At 34.8% G+C, this 18,691-nt stretch overlaps 1 protein-coding gene across 3 annotated transcripts in view; it reads left to right on the plus strand.

Moving 5' to 3' along the window:
* OLA1 (Obg like ATPase 1) overlaps positions 1 to 18,691 on the plus strand; it is a 167,950-nt gene that overhangs the window by 36,109 nt on the left and 113,150 nt on the right. Inside the window, exon 5 of one of the 3 annotated variants that reach the window (XM_027128077.1) lies at positions 15,055 to 15,195. The exons of the other annotated variants lie outside the window; for them this stretch is intronic. Coding sequence (XP_026983878.1) covers positions 15,055 to 15,195 — 141 coding nt within the window. The remainder of the gene's footprint in view (positions 1 to 15,054; positions 15,196 to 18,691) is intronic. 3 annotated transcript variants of the gene reach the window in all.

The raw sequence follows: 18,691 nt of genomic DNA on the forward strand, positions 1-18,691 counted from the left end.
ACACACACACACACATATATATATATATATATATACACATAGATACTATACACTATATCTTCTTTATCCATTCATCTGTTGATGGACATTTAGGTTGTTTTTATGTCTTGGCTATTGTAAATAGTGCTGCAGTGAACATCGGGGTGCATGTAGATTTTCAAATTATGGTTTTCTCTGGATATATGCCCAGGAGTGGGATCGCAGGTTCATATGGTAACTCTGCTTTTAGTTTTTTAAGGAACCTCCATACTGTTCTCCATAGTGGCTGTACCAGTTTATATTTCCACCTGTAGTGTAGGAGGTTTCCTTATTCTCCACACCCTCTCTAGCATTTATTATTTGTAGACTTTCTGAGGATGGCCATTCTGACTGGAATGAGGTGATACCTCATTGTAGTTGTGATTTGCATTTCTCAAATAATTAGCAATGTTGAGCATTTTTTCATGTGCCTGCAGTTATTTATCTGAGGTATATATTCCTTTCTTTGGTCTAAGTGTCAAACTGTTTTTGAATGTTGATGATGTTCTAAATAATCATCTTCCTACTTAATTATTCCCCCTTTCCCAAAGTATTTTGAACTTTTGAAATTCTGCAGAAATTATTTCTTGATCCAGATGTGTTACTCTTCAGCTGACTGCTTTTCAGGTTTCTTGAACCATACAGAACATTTTTTTAATGGTTTGCATGATTTAAAAAACTAAAAACTTTTAAAAAATGGGAATTTCTCCATACTTTTGCCGTGTGGCACCTATGATTTTGGATAAACAACTCTGACTAGATATGGGTATGTTATACATTGCTAGTTATATGTATTAACTATAGAACAGAAATTCTTTATGAATTCATAATTTTCCTTTTTTTTTTTTGTTTTTGCTTTTCCTTACTTGATCATGTCATTGAGAAAGAAAAATAACAGTTTCCAGTGTTTGGGAAAAAATAAATAGAAATTAACATTCTAAAAATTACTTAATGGATTAACTGCTTTTGAAAACAAAACAGATACCCATTATACTTAGTATATATCACTTTTATGGAAAATTTTGTTGTGAAGATTTTGTTTTAAAAAGCTAAATACCGTGTTTGTTTATTTTAAAAGTTTTTTGAAGCAAACTATCCACATTTCCTTAATAGGTTAGTTATTCACATAAGCTGAGTTAGCTTTTTTATGAACCAAAAAAACTAGCCTTCATTCACTTTGAAGCAGAAATGCAGAGGTATGACGTTCAGGATATACTTTTCAAAGTGGTCTGTTAAAAATTAGTTACTGTTTAAATGACATTAAAGATAATAATGAAAGGGAAAATAAATCAGAATCATGTTAGCATAAAGCAACTATTTTATTTTTCTGCTATTTCAGTCTAGTGCCTAGAGTAAAGTGGAACGAATGTGGGTTTTAGAATCAAACCTGTGTAACTGTCAGTTCTTACTTTCTAGCTGTGTAACTGTGAAAAAGTAACACCTTGTCTTTGAACCTCAGTTTTCTCATGTAAAATGGGGATTGTAATACTGTACTTAAAGAATTATTTTGGAGTTTAAATAAACGATCATTCTGTGTGAGTGCAAATAGACTGTTATTTTTAATGCTGCTTCATTGTTTTTCTTGTGAACTTAGATTTTTAATTTCTACATTTTTTAAATTATAAATTAAAAAAAATTGTGGTAAAGTGTTCATAACATAAAATTTGCAGTTTTAACCATTTTTGAGTGTACAATTCAGTGATGTTAAGTACATTCACATGTTGTGCACCCATCACCACCATCCATCTCCAGAACTTTTTCATTTTCCCAAATTGAAACGCTGTACCTATTAAACTGTAACTTCCAATTCCTTCTTCCCCCAGCCCCTGTCAGCCACTGTTCTACTTTCTGTCTCTGAATTTGACTACTCTAGGTACCTCATATGAATGGAATCATACAATATTTATCCTATTGTGACTGGCTTATTTCATGCTTCATTATTTAATTATTTTTTAATTTTTTGCGGTACGCGGGCCCCTCACTGTTGTGGCCTCTCCCATTGCGGAGCACAGCCTCCAGACGCACAGACTCAGCGGCCATGGCTCACGGGCCTAGCCACTCCGCGGCATGTGGGATCCTCCCGGACTGGGGCACGAACCCGCGTCCCCCGCATTGGCAGGCGGACTCTCAACCACTGCGCCACCAGGGAAGCCCCCTGCTTTATTATTTTTTAACTGCTGCACCATTGTCCACAGTATGAAAGTACCAGAGTTTATTGAATTAGTACTTCCTATTTGTGGGCATTTATTTATTTATTTTCCCAGCTTTATTGAGATATAATTGACATATAACATTGTCAACGTGATGATTTGATATATGTATGTATTGTGAAATGATTACCACAGTACGGTTAGTTAACACATCCATCACATCACATAATTAACATTTTGTGTGTGTGTTGAGAACATTTAAGATTATTCATTTAGCATCTTTCAAGCATGCAATAGAGTATTGTTAACTATAGTCACCATGCTTTACATTAGACACCAGAACTTAGGCATCTTGTGACTGGAAGTTTGTACCCTTTGACCAGCATCTCCCCATTTCCCCCACCCCAGCCCCTGGGGTCTACTCTCTGTAGCCACCAGTCTACTCTCTCTGTTTCTTTGAGTTTGGCTTTTTTAGATTCCACATGTAAGTGAGATCATACAATATTTGTCTTTCTTTGACTTATTTCACTTAGCATCTGTATGGGCATTATCATTTCTGACTTTTTTTTTTTTTTAACAGAGAATGTTGCTAATGGAATTCTTATACAGGTTTTTTTGTTTGTTTTTGGTACATGTCTGGGTATTTCTCTAAGAGATGCCTAGAAGTGTAATTACTAGGCCAATGGGTATATACACTTAGAATTCTATCAGATACATCCAAATTCTCCTCCTTTATCTCCAAGGGGATAATAGTGTTTTAATTTTTTGAATAATTTTAGACAGGTCATATATTGGAATAGGTAAAACATTTACATGGTTCAAAAAGAAAATTGATGTAACATTGGGGTATACATTGAGAAATCTTTTTCCTACTCACATTCTGATTCCTCTGTCTTGCCTTTATAAGTGAGGCATTTATTAGTTTTTTGTGTTATTTTTTAGAGCAAGGCTTGGGGAATTTTTTTCTTTAGTGGGGCAGATAGTAAACATTTTGCTCTGTTGCATGTTCTTTGTGTCTGTGTGTGTTTGCAGCACTTCAAAAGGTGTAACAATCATTCTTAGCTCTAAGGTCATACAAAAATAGGGCACAAGCCTTAGTTCGCTGATCTCTGTTCTAGAGTTTGTTCATACAATGCAGACACATGGGGATATATTATATGTGTCATCTTCGTGAAAATACTTTTATCAGTCTTTTCCTTTGATTTCTTCTATTACCTTTATACTTAGAAAGTTCTTATCCTTCTCATAATCAGGTAAATATTCACAACTGTTTTTTTCTAGTTGATTTTCCATTATTTTTTTTTGAGATAGAAAATACAGTAAAGTATAAAATTCACAAATCTGAAGTGCATAGCTGGATGCATTTGTACATGTATATACACTTGTGTAACGACCACATAGATCAAGGTAGAGAACATTTCTGTCACCCTTCCCAGTCAGTTCCCCACTCAGGGTAATCACTGTTCTGACTTACATCATCATTGATTAGCTTTGCTTATTCTTGAACTTCTTATAAATGTAATCGCACATTCTGTATTCTTTTGTGCCTTCCCCCTTTCTCTCGCCATAATGTCTGTGAGATTCATCCCTATTGGGTATATCGATATTGATAATTTGTAGTTTTGTTAAGTTAGAAATTTGGATTTTATCCACTTCATGGATAATATACAGGATTATGTCACTTAGTTAACAGAGTTGATGCTCTATCAACTATGTATGAACACATTCTGAACAGATTTTAGTGGGAAGAAGTTTGGGGCAAAAAGAACTGCCAGGAGGTTCTTATAGTATTTCACGAAAGAAATAATGAGGACTGGATTTCAGAAAACTGTCAGTGACAGTTGAAGGGAAAGCAAATTTGAGAGACTTTGTGAAGAAGGGATAGGCTTTTCTTACATCTCGCGTAAACAGGAGTCTCTTCAAATAAAACTGTTTGCCAAAGATTCAGTGCAGAATAGGGAAACAGTGACAATATTATGGGAAGCAAATTCTTTTAAAATTCATATACATGCAGTACCTTGTAACAGGTTTTCTATTTAGAAAAATGATTATTTTTTTCTCTAGGGTTTTGTGAGCCGTATGACTTGTTTTAGAAGCAATGTAACTTCCTATTGTTAAATTTTTAAAGCTTTGAACATGACGAGGCTATTGATTTCACTGAATCCTTAGCTTTTTAAAGCTGGCATTAGAAGTTTTGAAGTGATTTTTCAATAGGAAGCTAAGGTGTTTGTGTGTTATCTGAAGGACAGCACCTTTGGCTCTATCGTTGCACCTACTGTCAAGCTGTTTATAGATAAAACTTGTTAGTTTCTCAGCAGCTACTTAGAGATAAGACCTTGTAGACTGGAAACAAAGGTTCTGTTTTCTGAGGTATGGGACAGTTTTGTTCCCAATTTAGAAATATATAGGAGGTCCAGATTTATAGAACTGCTAATTATAAAGTATGTAATCATTTATAGTTATAGGAAAGAAAATTTCAAATACAACTTGATTATTTTCAGCTAAATTGGTATGTGTTTGCGTGTGCGTGTATTATGTTGGTAGTGATGATGGGAGGGTGGGGTATGTGGTGCCCTGTTCTTTCCAGAGTTCTGTTCTCCAGTTGCTTGTTAAAGGGATAAAATGTAGGGAACCTGGGATGACTATACAGCCAGCATGTTTTTAAACTACCTCTTCAGGGTATGAACAGGCAGTTATGGCATGGCAAGCACTTCAGCATTAACATTATTAGCCTGTCTGAATTGTTTTGGCATTTTATTTTGATGTCCAGAAGAAGAGACGTGATTATTCAGTACCTAGTATGAATTAGGTACTATGGTCGATTCTTTCTAATATATTATTCTATTTAATCTTAACAATTCTGCAGGATTGGTGTTATCCCAGCTGTACAGATGAGGATACTGAGAGAGAGAGGCTAAGCAGTTTTGCTAGGGTACATAGCTAGTATACTGCGCATAGAGTCCATCCTTATTCTCTCTCTTTATTTGGCCGAGCAGCGTGGCTTCTGGGATCTTGGTTCCCCCACCAGAGATAGAACCCGGACCCAGCAGTGAAAGCGCCGAGCCCTAACCACTGGGATGCCAGGGAACTCCCCCATCTTTCTTCTTTAAGTCCTTTTTTCTTTCCAGGTTTTCACCATACCACACTGCTTTTGTACATTTTTAGATCTAAATGTTTAGGATCTGTGGGACTTCCCTGGTCGTCTGGTGGTTAAGACTCTGCTTCCACTGCAAGGGGCGTGGGTTCAAATCCTGGTGGGGGAAGTGAGATCCTGCATGCCGCGCGGTGCGGCCAAAAAAAAAAGCGTTTAGGATCTATATAGTAAACATGTTCAAGATCCATGTATTTGTGTGTGTGTGTGTGTGTGTGTGTGTGAAAGAGAGAGAAAGAAAATTCAAGTGCTTGGTATACATTGTTTTTCAGAGACTACCTGCTCTGCACAGTAGTGACCTACAGGTATAACTGGAGACTTTTCTGAAGAGACAGGTGCTGTATAGTGATTTTAAAAGATATGGAATATAGGTTTGTTGTTTTTTTTTTTTTATAGTTTTTTGTTTTAGTTTTATTCTTTTGTTGCCAGGAAATATTATTAAGTACTTACTATGTGCCAGGCTCTGTGCTAAGTGGTTTTTGTGAGGAATTTCATTCAATTCTCAGAACAAGTCAGAAGTAGGTACAGAGGGGTTAGAACATCTGTCCAAGGTTACATAGCTGGTAGATGGTATAGTTGGGAGTAGTACTCAGTAAGGCAAGTCTGACTCCAAAACCTGCACCATTAGCCTTTGTACCAGTGCTGACCAATAGAAATATAATGTGAGCTACGTATCTAATTAAAATTTTCTGATAGCCACATTAAAAAAGTAAAAAGTGAAATTAACTTTAATAACATATATTTAATCTATCAAAAATATTATTTCAGCATGTAGTCAATATGAAAAATTATTGATATATTTTTGGTGCCATGTCTTTGAAATCTGGTGTGTAATTTATACTTAGAGCATCTCCGTTTGGACTAGCCACATTTCAAGTATTTTATAGCCTCATGTGGCTAGTGGCTATAGTATTAGATAGCTCAGCTCTACACTATATTCATAGAAAGAAATTTGAAGAGATACATCAAACTGTTCATAGGTTTTTGGGAGAATAGAATTGGGATGGAGAGAGAGGTGGGTGACTTTCCTTTTTAGATCCTTGGCTTTTTAAAAAGTGAGCATGTATTACTCTGATTTTTAAAACATGAGGAATTTTCTTATTTAAATACCAATATAAGGTATGCACAAATGATTCAAATAAAATTCTCAGGAGTTCTGTATTAAATTAAGGAGAAGATGGCTTTGGCTTAGAATGCTGTGATTCAGGAGTTGTCAGTGATCTTCTGCCATCTCTGTAAAATGTTTGATTTTTAAGCTGGGCTAATCAAATTAGTTCTGCCAGGATGATTTAGTTAAGAATTTTACTCTCAGGTAACTAAATTAGTGGGTTCTGTTGTTAAAGAAGTACTTCATTGAGAGCTCCCACACATTATATTTGTATGGTCTGTTCTGCCATAAAAATACTTGCGTTTCACAGGGAGATCAGCTTGGTGCTTTGTGACTACTTAGAGGGGTGGGATAGGGAGGGTGGGAGGGAGACGCAAGAGGGAGGAGATGTGGGGATATATGTACACGTATAGCTGATTCACTTTGTTAGAAAGCAGAAACTAACACACCATTGTAAAGCAATTATACTCCAATAAAGATGTTAGAAAAATAATTTATACAACATCTATACTGCATAATATTTTGCAGTCTTTAAAAATGTTAATGTAACTCTGTGGTCATTGAATGAAAATACCATCACCATATATTATTACATGCAGACATAAGACTGCGAAAGAACATTTATAATGTGATCTTATTTTTAGTAAAATACAAACACATAGAAAATCTGCAAAAACATGCAAAAATGCTAGCAATAGTTACATTTTGTTAGAGGGAATATAAGTAATTTTCACTGCTTTTTTTCCTGCCTTTCTGTTGTCACAAATGTTCTCAAACTAAATATATTCTGGCCAGGTATTGTTTTGTAATTAGAAAAATAGCCTGTAAGCCTGGTTTTATTTTGAAAGAAAAGAAAGATAATGTAGTTCTGAAAATTAATTTTGATTATTTTCAAAAATATTTTTCTCTGTTTGAATCTTTAGCAGACAAAAAACCCCTGTAAGTAATTTAGAAGGAAAACAAAATGAAAGAATTTCATAGAGTAAAAATACCTAAGATTTTCCAGTTTTATTTTATTTTGTTTACATTATATACTAATTCCACATTCCATCACTCCCTTTTTCTTTCATGTTTTCCACAAATCCTACTGTCTCTGTCACCTTTAAGTGAATACATTTTGGGTAAGAAAAAAAATGTGCATTTCTAAGATACCTTACTGTTATGTAGTGAAAGTGTGTGTGTGTGCGCGCGTGTGTGTGTGTGTGTGTGTGTGTGTGTGTGTGTGTGTGTGTGTTGAGGGGAGAAGAGGAGGCTGTGGGGAAGTCAGGACTGCCTTAATACCTTTTTGTTCTAATAACAAACTAATTCCTTTTTGTGCAGGTATCTCTTCCCCCATTCCATGTATTCTTGGTAAGGCGATATTATCCAGCTTCCTCCTTCTACCCTGGGAGGTTGTGGGAGCTTTATCTGTGCCCTTGCCAGGTAGAGCCAGGAATTGGCCCCCTAACCTGAGCTGGGCTTTGAACGATGAAAAGATTGGGTTAAGGTCATTGAGAGCTCATTATTTCATTTCATCTGGGTTTTTTCCCCCCAAGAGTAAGAATGATAGTAGGAAAAGAAGCATAGTCTTCTAAATAGATTCTTAACATTTTTATTGTCTTTACACCAGTTGTTTTAATATGCCCAGTGCAGTCCTCTAAACAAAATTCCTTTGTTAATTTGTCAAAGCAAAGGGAAACCCTTGCTAGCCATGCCAGCCCATTGTTGTTTGAGATATAATCAGTAGCCATCTACTTGATATCAAAAAGTATTCCCTTAAAATAGATTGAATTATATGCAATTTAGGTACAAAAACTTGTGCTTTAGAAAAAAATTAGTGTCATTCCATAGTCCACATAAAATTGTAAGTTAATTATGTATTTATCCTCACCCCCTTTCCATCATCTCTAATAAGAAGGCAGTTTTGGTTTTATCAGATTTCACTCTATTTCTTTTCTTTTCTTTAAAATCTGAAAGGATATATGCTTATTTTCTTCTCCTGATTACAGGGAGGAATTTAGTTTCTATTTGAATTTACTTTCCAATGTTTATTTTCCTTAAAAAAAGGAGTCTACGTCAGTAAGTAGAATATTTCCATTTAGGGAATAATTGCTAATTGTAGTTCGATTTTGATGTCATTTCTTTTTATTTTGAAAGATCTCTGCAGTTTTATAATTCTTAGGAAGTGTGTCTGTCATTCCCCCACACCCCAGGATGATTTTAAACCCTTGACTGATTTTACTTCTCTTTTGGGCTTACCCTTCTCAAACTGGGCAGACAAGTTCTTACGGGATAGAATTAAGATTAATCTATGTAGATGATTTCTGTGCAGATGGTTAGAATTTTTGGCCAGGAAAAATAAAGCCTTATCCTTTCTCCTTTGTTATCAATGGCAGACGCGTCTTCACTCAGTTTTGTATTGCAGTTACTCTATATCTGTTTAAATTTCATATGCCTAAATTGCTTAGTTAGAGCTTTAACAGTAAGATTCCAGAGGGCTCCTATAGTTTTGTTGCCTGTGTTTGCTAAAAAGGGATGAAGGTAACATTGATGGAAGAAATAGGTTTTAAGTTGCCTTTCTAGTTGTAACCCTCAAGGCACTACCACTTTATTGAACTGCTAAATGAGAAGGTGAAAAGGCTTTCATTTAATTGCCATCCCCCCTTTTAGGTTAAGTTAGGTGTTTATATGTTTTGTAAATCACCTTTAATTACTATGAACATAAATTACTGTTTTTCAAGAGACCACCTCCCCCCTTCCTCATAAGCATGTCATTTAAGAGTTTAAAATGAGTCACGCATTTTTGCCTAAACACAAATTGCCAATATAAAGCTGTCTTTGATTGTATCCTAAAATAATGGGTTTTTTTTCCTTTGGGTCCTGTAATTTTCTTTTTCAGCAGTATTTATTAAATTAATCTAGTATTGGATTGCAGTAAACAATCTGACCAAAAAACATATGTTTCCTTTGTTTCTTCGGTACAAATTCAATGGGTTAAGTAATTATGCAGTGGTTCTCATCTACATATACAATGCATTCTAATAATCAACTTCTGTTTACTGTGGAAATAATGCAGCAGTAGGAAACAGTTCCTTCTAGTTTGCATTGTAATATTGTATACATTGTAATGTTGCATGCAGTAATCTACTAGCTGTTTACAATTTAATTGCTTGAACATATCCTCATATTCATGGTGGTCTTATATCTACTTTAGGTGCTTGAGGCGTTCTCATTTTTTTTCTAGATTGTCTTTTCCGACATGTTTTAGAGGTCTCCATTCCTGTCCTCTGCTCAAAATAGCAACTATATGGATTCTTTTTAAAACTCTTCTCTCACTAACGAGTTGAAATCACTCAGGGATGGAAGGGCAACTTCTAAGGTCCTGGAGAGTCTCTTGATCTTTTAAACATTAAATTTTGAACCACATTTTTCTTAGTTGTCAGAACATTGTCATTATGTTAAGTTAAAAATGTAAGTTTGAGACTGATTTGGTTTTGAAAACCAGTGTATTCATTGTTATACTTGACTTGCATGAATGAAATCAGATGAACACTTGTTTTTTATCACAGTGTGAGTCTTCAATTTCCTCATAACTTGTCCCTCTGCAGATTTGACATTGACACCCATAACCGCCCATTGTGGACCTGATACAGTTTTCCTGCATCAGCGACTTAAAATTTTGAGGTTACGGGTTGCCAGCCGAGGCAGTTGAGGGAAAGGCAGGGCTTCCTCTAAGGGCTGTAGGTTGTGTAGCAGCACTAGTCCTTTGGAACTGGAAGATTCCTCTTCTCTCCACTGGTGAGGTCAAGGTGTCTCCTCAGAACCCCCAGGCTGCCCGTGAACCTGGAATTATCTTGTCCAGGTCTGTGACGTCTCCTTCCTGGTGCATCTTCTCCTCCCACCCTAACCCTGTCTTTGCTGTCCTTGCTCCCAGTGTAGGAGGGAGGAAGGAACGTTGCCTGGCTGGCCTGGATTTGACTGACTCAGTTCTTGCCATTGGGACCTAAAGAAGACCCCGTTGTTCCACCAGACGTTTAGATATTTTGCACATCACATAGGAAAAGAGTTGGGTCAGGTGAAGGTGGTTTTGTTCCTCTTCCCCCTTCCCTGAGTTGAAAGGGACAACTGTGTCCACCTTCTCTTTAGGCCAGTTGTGAAGGTCTTCTCTTGTATGCCAGGGTGTCAGATGGATAGAACTGAAACAATGGTTATACATTAATTTATAGCTTTCTGAGAATAGTGTTCTCCCTCACCCGCAACTAAATTTATTGTTCACATTTTAATAAAGCTTTAGTGTGAAAATGTAGGGGGTTGAATGTACTCCACCCATTTTCCTAATTTGTTTTTTCCATTTTTGTATATTCAGACTGAATTCTGATTTGTGTATTATGAGTAAAATGTTTGGGAAAAAACTAATTTAAATTATTTTGAATACAATTTTTAAAAACAATTGAAACATTGGTATATTAAGGGTTACAGTCAGACCAAGTGCTGATATTTTATTTTAAAGAACTGAGGAAAATAAAGCCCCATTAAGGAACTTTACTGCAGGTTTTGATTTTAAATATAGAACCCCAGTCTTATTATAATCACCATTTAGATATGATCTGCTATTTATAAACTCATGGTTGTATTAATAGGAAGGAATCAGTTGAGTAACAGGGAAAGGAATTTATTGAGTTAGGAGGAGGCGCTTTACAGTGCTTTCATTTGATTCTCCCAAGAACCCTATGAGTTAGATCTTATTAGCCCATTTTAGAAATGAGGAAACTGAGTCTCAGGGAGTTTAAATAACTTTGGAAAATCACACAGCTACTGAGTGGCAGAGTGAAGATTTTTAGCAAAACCCATACTTTAATTGCTACCCTATGTTTACTTCCTAAAGCTATTTTATTGCTTAAAATTATATCATAAAATATTTTTCTTGTTTTAGAATAGCTTTAATATTAATAATTTTTAATGAGAGGATAATATTGTCAGTGATCTATGATTTATCATTTCCTAGATACTGAATATGTTTTCAGTTATTCTACTATGATAGATAACTCTCAGTGAGTGAATATTCATGTCTTTTTGCCTTTATTGTATTATTTGCTTAAGAAATATTTATTGGAGAGAAATTAATGAATCAAAGGATACACTTCTTTTACATTTCATTTCTTGCTAGCCATTGCCATGTTGATTTTCAATAGGGTTTCTTGAATTTGCTTTTTGTAGAGATTACCATACCCCATTTAACCAACTGTAAATACCCGTTGTACAGCGTATATTGGGAACAACTTAAAGTGTACATAAATCAGTGAAATAAGATTACATGGTAACTATTTACCCTATGGAGAGTAAAGGGGAAAAGCTGAGTGACTTTGATAAGAAAACAGTTGGCGAAGCCCCAAGAGTGGGACTGTTCCTAGAGAACAGTTGTTGGAAGAGAATGGAGGAGCTTGAACGCACTGGAATTTACCAGGGGATTGGTTTGTACCTGGTTTGCTTTTCTTGGCAGGGTTTTGTGGTTAATCTCTGAGTTAAATTTGATGTAAATTAAGACCAGACTATAATTTGAATTTGAATTTGAATCCTTCTTTGTTATAATCCGTTTTTGTTCTTTCTGTCAGCCTTTCTTTGCTAACATTGTAATTCGTGGATGAGAATTTTAAAGTTTGCTTCGTTTGACTTGAGAGGCATTAGGAGACTGGCATATTTTACTTGCAAATAGAAGATTTAGACTGAGTATTTATATAGAAGGATTATGTTATAAGCATCACTATGTTTTTTCACTAAATGACTTGTTAGGTAATATTTTATTAGGAAATAAATGAAGGAAACAAAGTTAATGTTATTTCAGATGGTATACTTAACCCTGGTGTCTGTGAAAATATATGTACATATTTATATATTGTATTTTCCTATCATTTTTGATAACTGTCCCATACCAGCTAAGGCAGAGTGGTAGCTAATCTTTACTGGACTGATGATGATATCCCTTGACAGTGGTGGAAGGAACTGTTCTGCCCAGCATTTTCCTGTCATCTCCTTTCTTTCCCTTTACATGACATGAAGAATTACAAGTACTATTACCAGAAGCTTTATTTATTGAGGATTAATATGTTATAGGCAGCATCTGAAAGCTTTATTATTACATCTGTTACCTCATTTAATTTTTCACAAGGTTTACTTGAAGTATGCACTACTATTCCCATTTTACATACTAGAGAAACAATTAGAGAGGTTAAATAACTCAGGTTAGTAAATGGCAGAACTGGAAGTTGAATTTGGGCTCTTTGATCTAAAGCCCTTCCTTTTAACCATTATCTCATGTGTTGTGTACATTTTTAGTTAAATTGACTATAAATGGTCCCATGTTTCAAGTCTTTAGTCTCCTTTGCCTTAGAACCTAGTTATTTCAAGGAAATCTTCACATTCTGTTTTTGAACAAAGTACTCATGGTAATTACTTTGAGGTTCACAAGCATTTCTTAGGGATAGAGTTCAGAGGGAAAGAGAGATCTCGTTTAGTCAGAGAAGTTGTGATTTTGCTTGGTTCGTAAAGATAGATGTTTTGTGTGGGTTTCTTTGAAGGTGATTTATGTATGGTAAGGGAAATACGGTTGGAAAGTGCATGCTTACTGTTTATTAGCATCAATGTATCAGTATTTTATCTGGACTTTAAAAAATGTATTTAAAGGTTACAGGATCTTATTTTTACTAAATAAGAATTCCATTGAAACACTTTTCTGACTTGAGCTTTTTCCCCCCTCTTGGGCATTTGGGTGGAATACAAAAAAATGGGATATATTGGCATTTTCCTAGGATAAAGTTGGCACAATAGTGAGATGGTTCATTGGCATCCTCTAAAGGCGATTGGTGATACTTTTTGGATCTCTTTTGATACCACACTAGTAGTCTTTGATAGTTTTATGCTATCTGGTATGATATGAAGGATGTTCCTGGCTTATCTCTTCTATTTCCTGCCCCAGGTCTGGAAACAGCACAGTGTCCAAAGAATGCTGGTTCCTTTTTCTAACTGCTGTAGTCTTTCTCACTCAGCTATCTCTCTTTATATCCCCTAGAGAAATTCATTTTTTTAAAAAAGAATGCAATTTTTCCAGTCACTTGTCTCCATGTGGAAAGGTGGAAAATTGTCTTTAAAAGAGTGGGGATTAATAACCTCTAAAGCAGCAGTTCTCAAACTTTTTGGTCTGAAGACTCTTTTATATTCTTAAAATTATTAAATATACCGAAAACTTGTGTTTATGTAGGTTAAGATCAATCAATATTTACCATATTAGAAATTTAAACTAAGACTAAAAAATTTCTTCTTAATGCATTTTAAAATAACAGTGATAAACCCATTATATGTTAACATATTTTTGAAAAATAATTATATTTTCTAAAACAAAATATTTAATAAGAGTGGGATTATTTTATATTTTGCAAATCTCTTTAATATCTGGCATAATAGGGGATAGCTGGATTATATTTGCTTGTACACTTAATTTTTTGCAATATGTTGATTTGGGTGAGATGAAGAAAATCTGGCCTTATACAGATATGTGGTTTGAAAAAGGAAGAGTACTTTAATAACCATTTCAGATAATTGTGAATATTATTCTTTGATACTACATCAAAGCTTGACAAATAGAAATTTCTTAAAAGTTAATTGAAATGTAGAATCTTCAACTATAGCAATGGACTCTTTTTCTCTCACATTAAAGTCCATTGGTCTATTTTGTACTTTGAATGACTCTCCTACCCATGCATGCCTTGAGTCATTTGGAGAATACCAGTTCTCAGTGAGTGATGCAGATCTTTTAAATTATGACACATTTTATTATACAACAGCACAAAATCACGTATGTTAATATCACCACAGATCTCATAAGAAAAGTCTTTAAATATTGGGAAGCTGTCCGGTGCTTTGTGACCTCCTGGAGGGGTGGGATAGGGAGGGTGGGAGGGAGGGAGACGCAAGAGGGAAGAGATATGGGAACATATGTATATATATATAACTGATTCATTTTGTTGTAAAGCAGAAACTAACACACCATTGTAAAGCAATTATACTCCAATAAAGATGTTAAAAAAAAATATTGGGAAGCTGTCAAGGTCATGGTGGCAGTTACAAGTTTTCCAAAATTTTAATTTTAATTTGAAAGCCTAAATTTTATCGTTTATAATAAAATGGCTGCCATATACTAAAGATTAAATAACCATGGTTTGAATGTCAGTTGTTCTTTCGAGTAGAAATGGTGCTCCATGGAAAAAGTGGCTAGTTCAGCTGGCAATTCAAATACTTTTCCGTGACAACTATTGTACTTTGGTATGTAGCAGAAGTGTTTTATGTGTACTTCTGTGTCCTTACCCAGCATATTAAAAAGATGTGTACCCAAAGCTGAGATTTAATAAAATTAATAATTTTTACTCTCATTAAGGACATTGTTAAGTGAAACTTGATTACTGTTTTTGTATGTGTGTGTGAAGTAAACAATGATTATTAGTACAGTTTGGCATCACTACCTTGATTCATGCTAACATCCTGGTAGTTCTTAGCATTGATTTTGTACCATGACTACAAATGTCAACACAGTGAGAAAAACCAATAGCATCTTATTATTATTATGACATAATGCTTTAAACTTGCACACCCCTCAGGGGTCCATGGACCACACTTTGAGAACCACTGTTCTAAATTCTTTGAAAATGCCCAGAAGTCTTCGTTAGTCTTTATGAATCTACCTACATCTTTTGTTCATACAACCTGGATTTCTTCAAGTTCCACTGTTCCAGGTACATGTAAGTAATTTATCACTCAACTTTATCATTTTCGTTTTGCGAGCATCACATACAAAAGTTTACTGCAGATGTGCAGATGTTCAGCTACTTGGTCATTTGAAAGGGCTTTGAATAATAGACATTGTGTATATCAGCCTACAAATGAATATTTGTATGTAAATATTTGTGTGTAAATAAATTGGATGTTATATATATATCCTAGAATTAAACAGTTGTAATGTGAATTTTAGAGATAATTCAGTATTCCTTGGTTGTATTGATATTAATGTGACTCTAAGGGATGTCGTAGATCACACTTGCCTGTTTATTTTTTCCTCATTTTTTAGTGACTTAAGTCTACCCTCTCCATCCCCAGTTGTTGCTCTTTAAACTAGAACAGTTAAAATCATTTAAGACGAATAAGGATCCTTTGTGTACAGGAATATTTGGGAGTAGGAGAAATCTTTTAATCATAATCCATTCCTAATCAAATCTTTTTCTGTGATTAGTTCATTGCAGTGGCAGAATTGGGGTAGTGAGTATGTCTTAAACTTGAAGTTTTATTTCATTCTACTTTGCCTTATTCTCTTTTAAGAAACAACATCAAAAACAACATAGCTTCTAGTGCTCCAGTAAAAGTTTAGATTTTTAGGTTGGGTGGTGGTGGTAGTGAGGAGTGCTAGTCATTTTGGACACCGCCATCTGTTTCACTTTTCTCCATCAATGAGAAAACACCTCTAACACTGATAGCTAATTAGGCCTAAAGAGCTTGGGTGTTTGTTTCTTGCTTTTATGGGGAGGTTTTGGTCCAGCACTGAATAATAGTACTCCGATATCAACTAATAAGAATAGATTTTTTAAAAATTTTGAAAATATTTTAACCTGTTACTAAACTATGAAATACACTGGTAATATATTAACACATTGGCAATATATTAATATACTGTCTCATATAAATAGTTTTAGCCCAGTATTAATCCTAGTTTGTCTGGTTCAGCGTCTTTTTTATGTTGGGAATACTGTATTTCCCTGTAGAAGAAACCTTTTGGCTATTCAAAGATTAAAACAGATATTCTGGCAAAGCATTATAAAAATGTTGATTATGAACAATTTAAGAGCGTCACTTCAGTATTTTCTTTTTATAAGCCACCTGTTGTCTTATGTGCCTAGTGTATACATTTGAACAAAGTGCTCATCACTTGTCAGCCATCAGTGGCAGCATAGAAATTACTTGTGGTACTTGCTTTGCAAGAAGTTCTTTTGTATTTGTGACATCAGCTTTGTTTTATACAATTAAAGTATTACACGCTAGAATAATCTAAATTGCAACCACTAAACGGTGATTTAATTCTTCTTGCCTTGAACTGAATTTGTTTACTGATTATATGTAGCTATTGACTACTGTTTAACATGACAGATTCATAAAAATTTCCCCCCATTTTGATAGCAAATAAGGTGGTTATATTATTAAAGGTTTTTCTCAATTTAAAAATTTGCCTTCAATAAATATTACATAAAGGGATAACATGTTGAAAACCCTGCGTGTGTGGATAATCCTTCTCATATGATTTGATTTTCAAATGAAGTTTAATACTTCTGATATGATATATTCATGATCACTTTAATAGTATTGTTCTAATTTTTAAATTCCCAGTTAAAAGTGTTTGCAGTCATTTTTATTCATTTTCTTCTGTTAAAAAAGAACAAAGTATAACTGTTTGATTAAGACTTAAGATTGATACTAGAATAAATATTTAGACTGTTAGATAACTTCTCTTATACTTACAGTAACATTAACTCTACACAGCAATCTGGATGCTTAGATAACTTTACCAGTGGATTTTAAGTAATCTGAATATTTCCTTTTTGTTGTCTTGTTAATAGTCCTGGTTATAATTTTTTAAAATAAGTTAACAGCACTAATACATTGACATTATTTAAAATGACAAATATTTTATCCAGATCATTTTTTTAGTGAACAGATTTCAGAACTAATGGAATAAAATTACTCACTTAAAGCAAATTTATCTTGTATTTTGTATAAAGCTTAGGTAGGAATGCCACTATTCAGTTATATTATAAAGGTAAAGTATAGTATAAATATATTTTCCAAGGTAGCCAGTGGTATATTTCTGCAATATAATTGGCTTCCTACACCTTGACAATAGTTTGTATACAGAAACTCTACATGAACTACTACAGAAAACTACTCACAAATAAGACTTTTTTGTTCTTTTCAGAAACAGTCTGAAACTAAATGGGAACTTTGTGTTTGCAGGAACAAAATTTGGAATTTCTTTTTTACTGCATGGTTGCTCTGATGTAAATGATGTAATATAGTGGACATTAGTATATAAGTAAATGATCAAATGAGTCATAAGATGGAACATCTGCCTCAGAAGCCCTTTCAGACAGCATAAGCTATGCCGTTGAAGTCTCTAATCAGTGCATCTGTCCCTGAGACTTCAGTGGTGCAAGGATAGTTTTCTATTTTGGATTAGTTACTATATGAAGACAGTATATTAACAATTTTTTTTTTGATGCATGCAACTGGAAAATTTGTGCCTGTGATATCTGAATAAAAAATTAACAGTGATTTTTTTAAAGCATAGTAATAATTAAGGGATGGCAATGAACATATAAACTTTTACTTTTACCTGCCTTAAAGTGGTTATTTATGATGGGATTTTACATTGCAGACCCGTAGATGCTTACTGGAGGAAATTTTCTTGCAAATACTGATGTTACAACAGGAGAGAAATCCAGATGGAACCTGAAGCACAGCAGGATTCAGAAAAGATATTTAACTAAAACAGAAGCCTGTATTTTGGGTCCATTCTGAGCTGGAGAATTCCTATAGTTTTAAAATTGCCACCAGAGAGAGTTGGGATGGCGGGGGGAGGAAGGGTGGGCAAAGGAGGGAGGGTATGTGCATGTTCATGTGTTTCATACAAAGTAAAAACTTCTAACCAAATGCACTGTAGAATACCAGATGATGATAATGACATACAGAGAATTGTGGTATATGTATGTGTATTTTATTCTTATAATCAACAAGCCACAGAAGATGAATTCTTATGATCATATTTAATTTTACTAAAGGATATGATCTAAAGTAGAAGTCTGCCCTCTTCCCTTAGAAAATTTATACTTAGCCATTCAATTAATCCTTTTTAACAATAGAGAAACAAGTGTAATTAGAGTAGGGTTTTTTGTTTGTTTGTTTTTTGTTTTTTTGCGGTACGCGGGCCTCTCACTGTTGTGGCCTCTCCCGTTGCGGAGCACAGGCTCCAGACATGCAGGCTCAGCAGCCATGGCTCACGGCCCCAGCCGCTCCGCGGCATGTGGGATCTTCCCGGCATGTGGGATCTTCCCGGACCGGGACACGAACCCGTGTCCCCTGCATTGGCAGGCGGACTCTCAGCCACTGTGCCACCAGGGAAGCCCCAATGAAAATTTTTTTTAAAATGAAGGAGAAATAGTTTTTCTTAGTCAAACAAAAACTAGGCATTCATTG

The sequence above is a fragment of the Aethalodelphis obliquidens genome, unplaced genomic scaffold (assembly GCF_003676395.1).
Source record: "Aethalodelphis obliquidens isolate GAN/ISIS:26980383/991018 unplaced genomic scaffold, ASM367639v1 scaffold2, whole genome shotgun sequence".
Taxonomy (NCBI): Eukaryota; Metazoa; Chordata; class Mammalia; order Artiodactyla; family Delphinidae; genus Aethalodelphis; species Aethalodelphis obliquidens.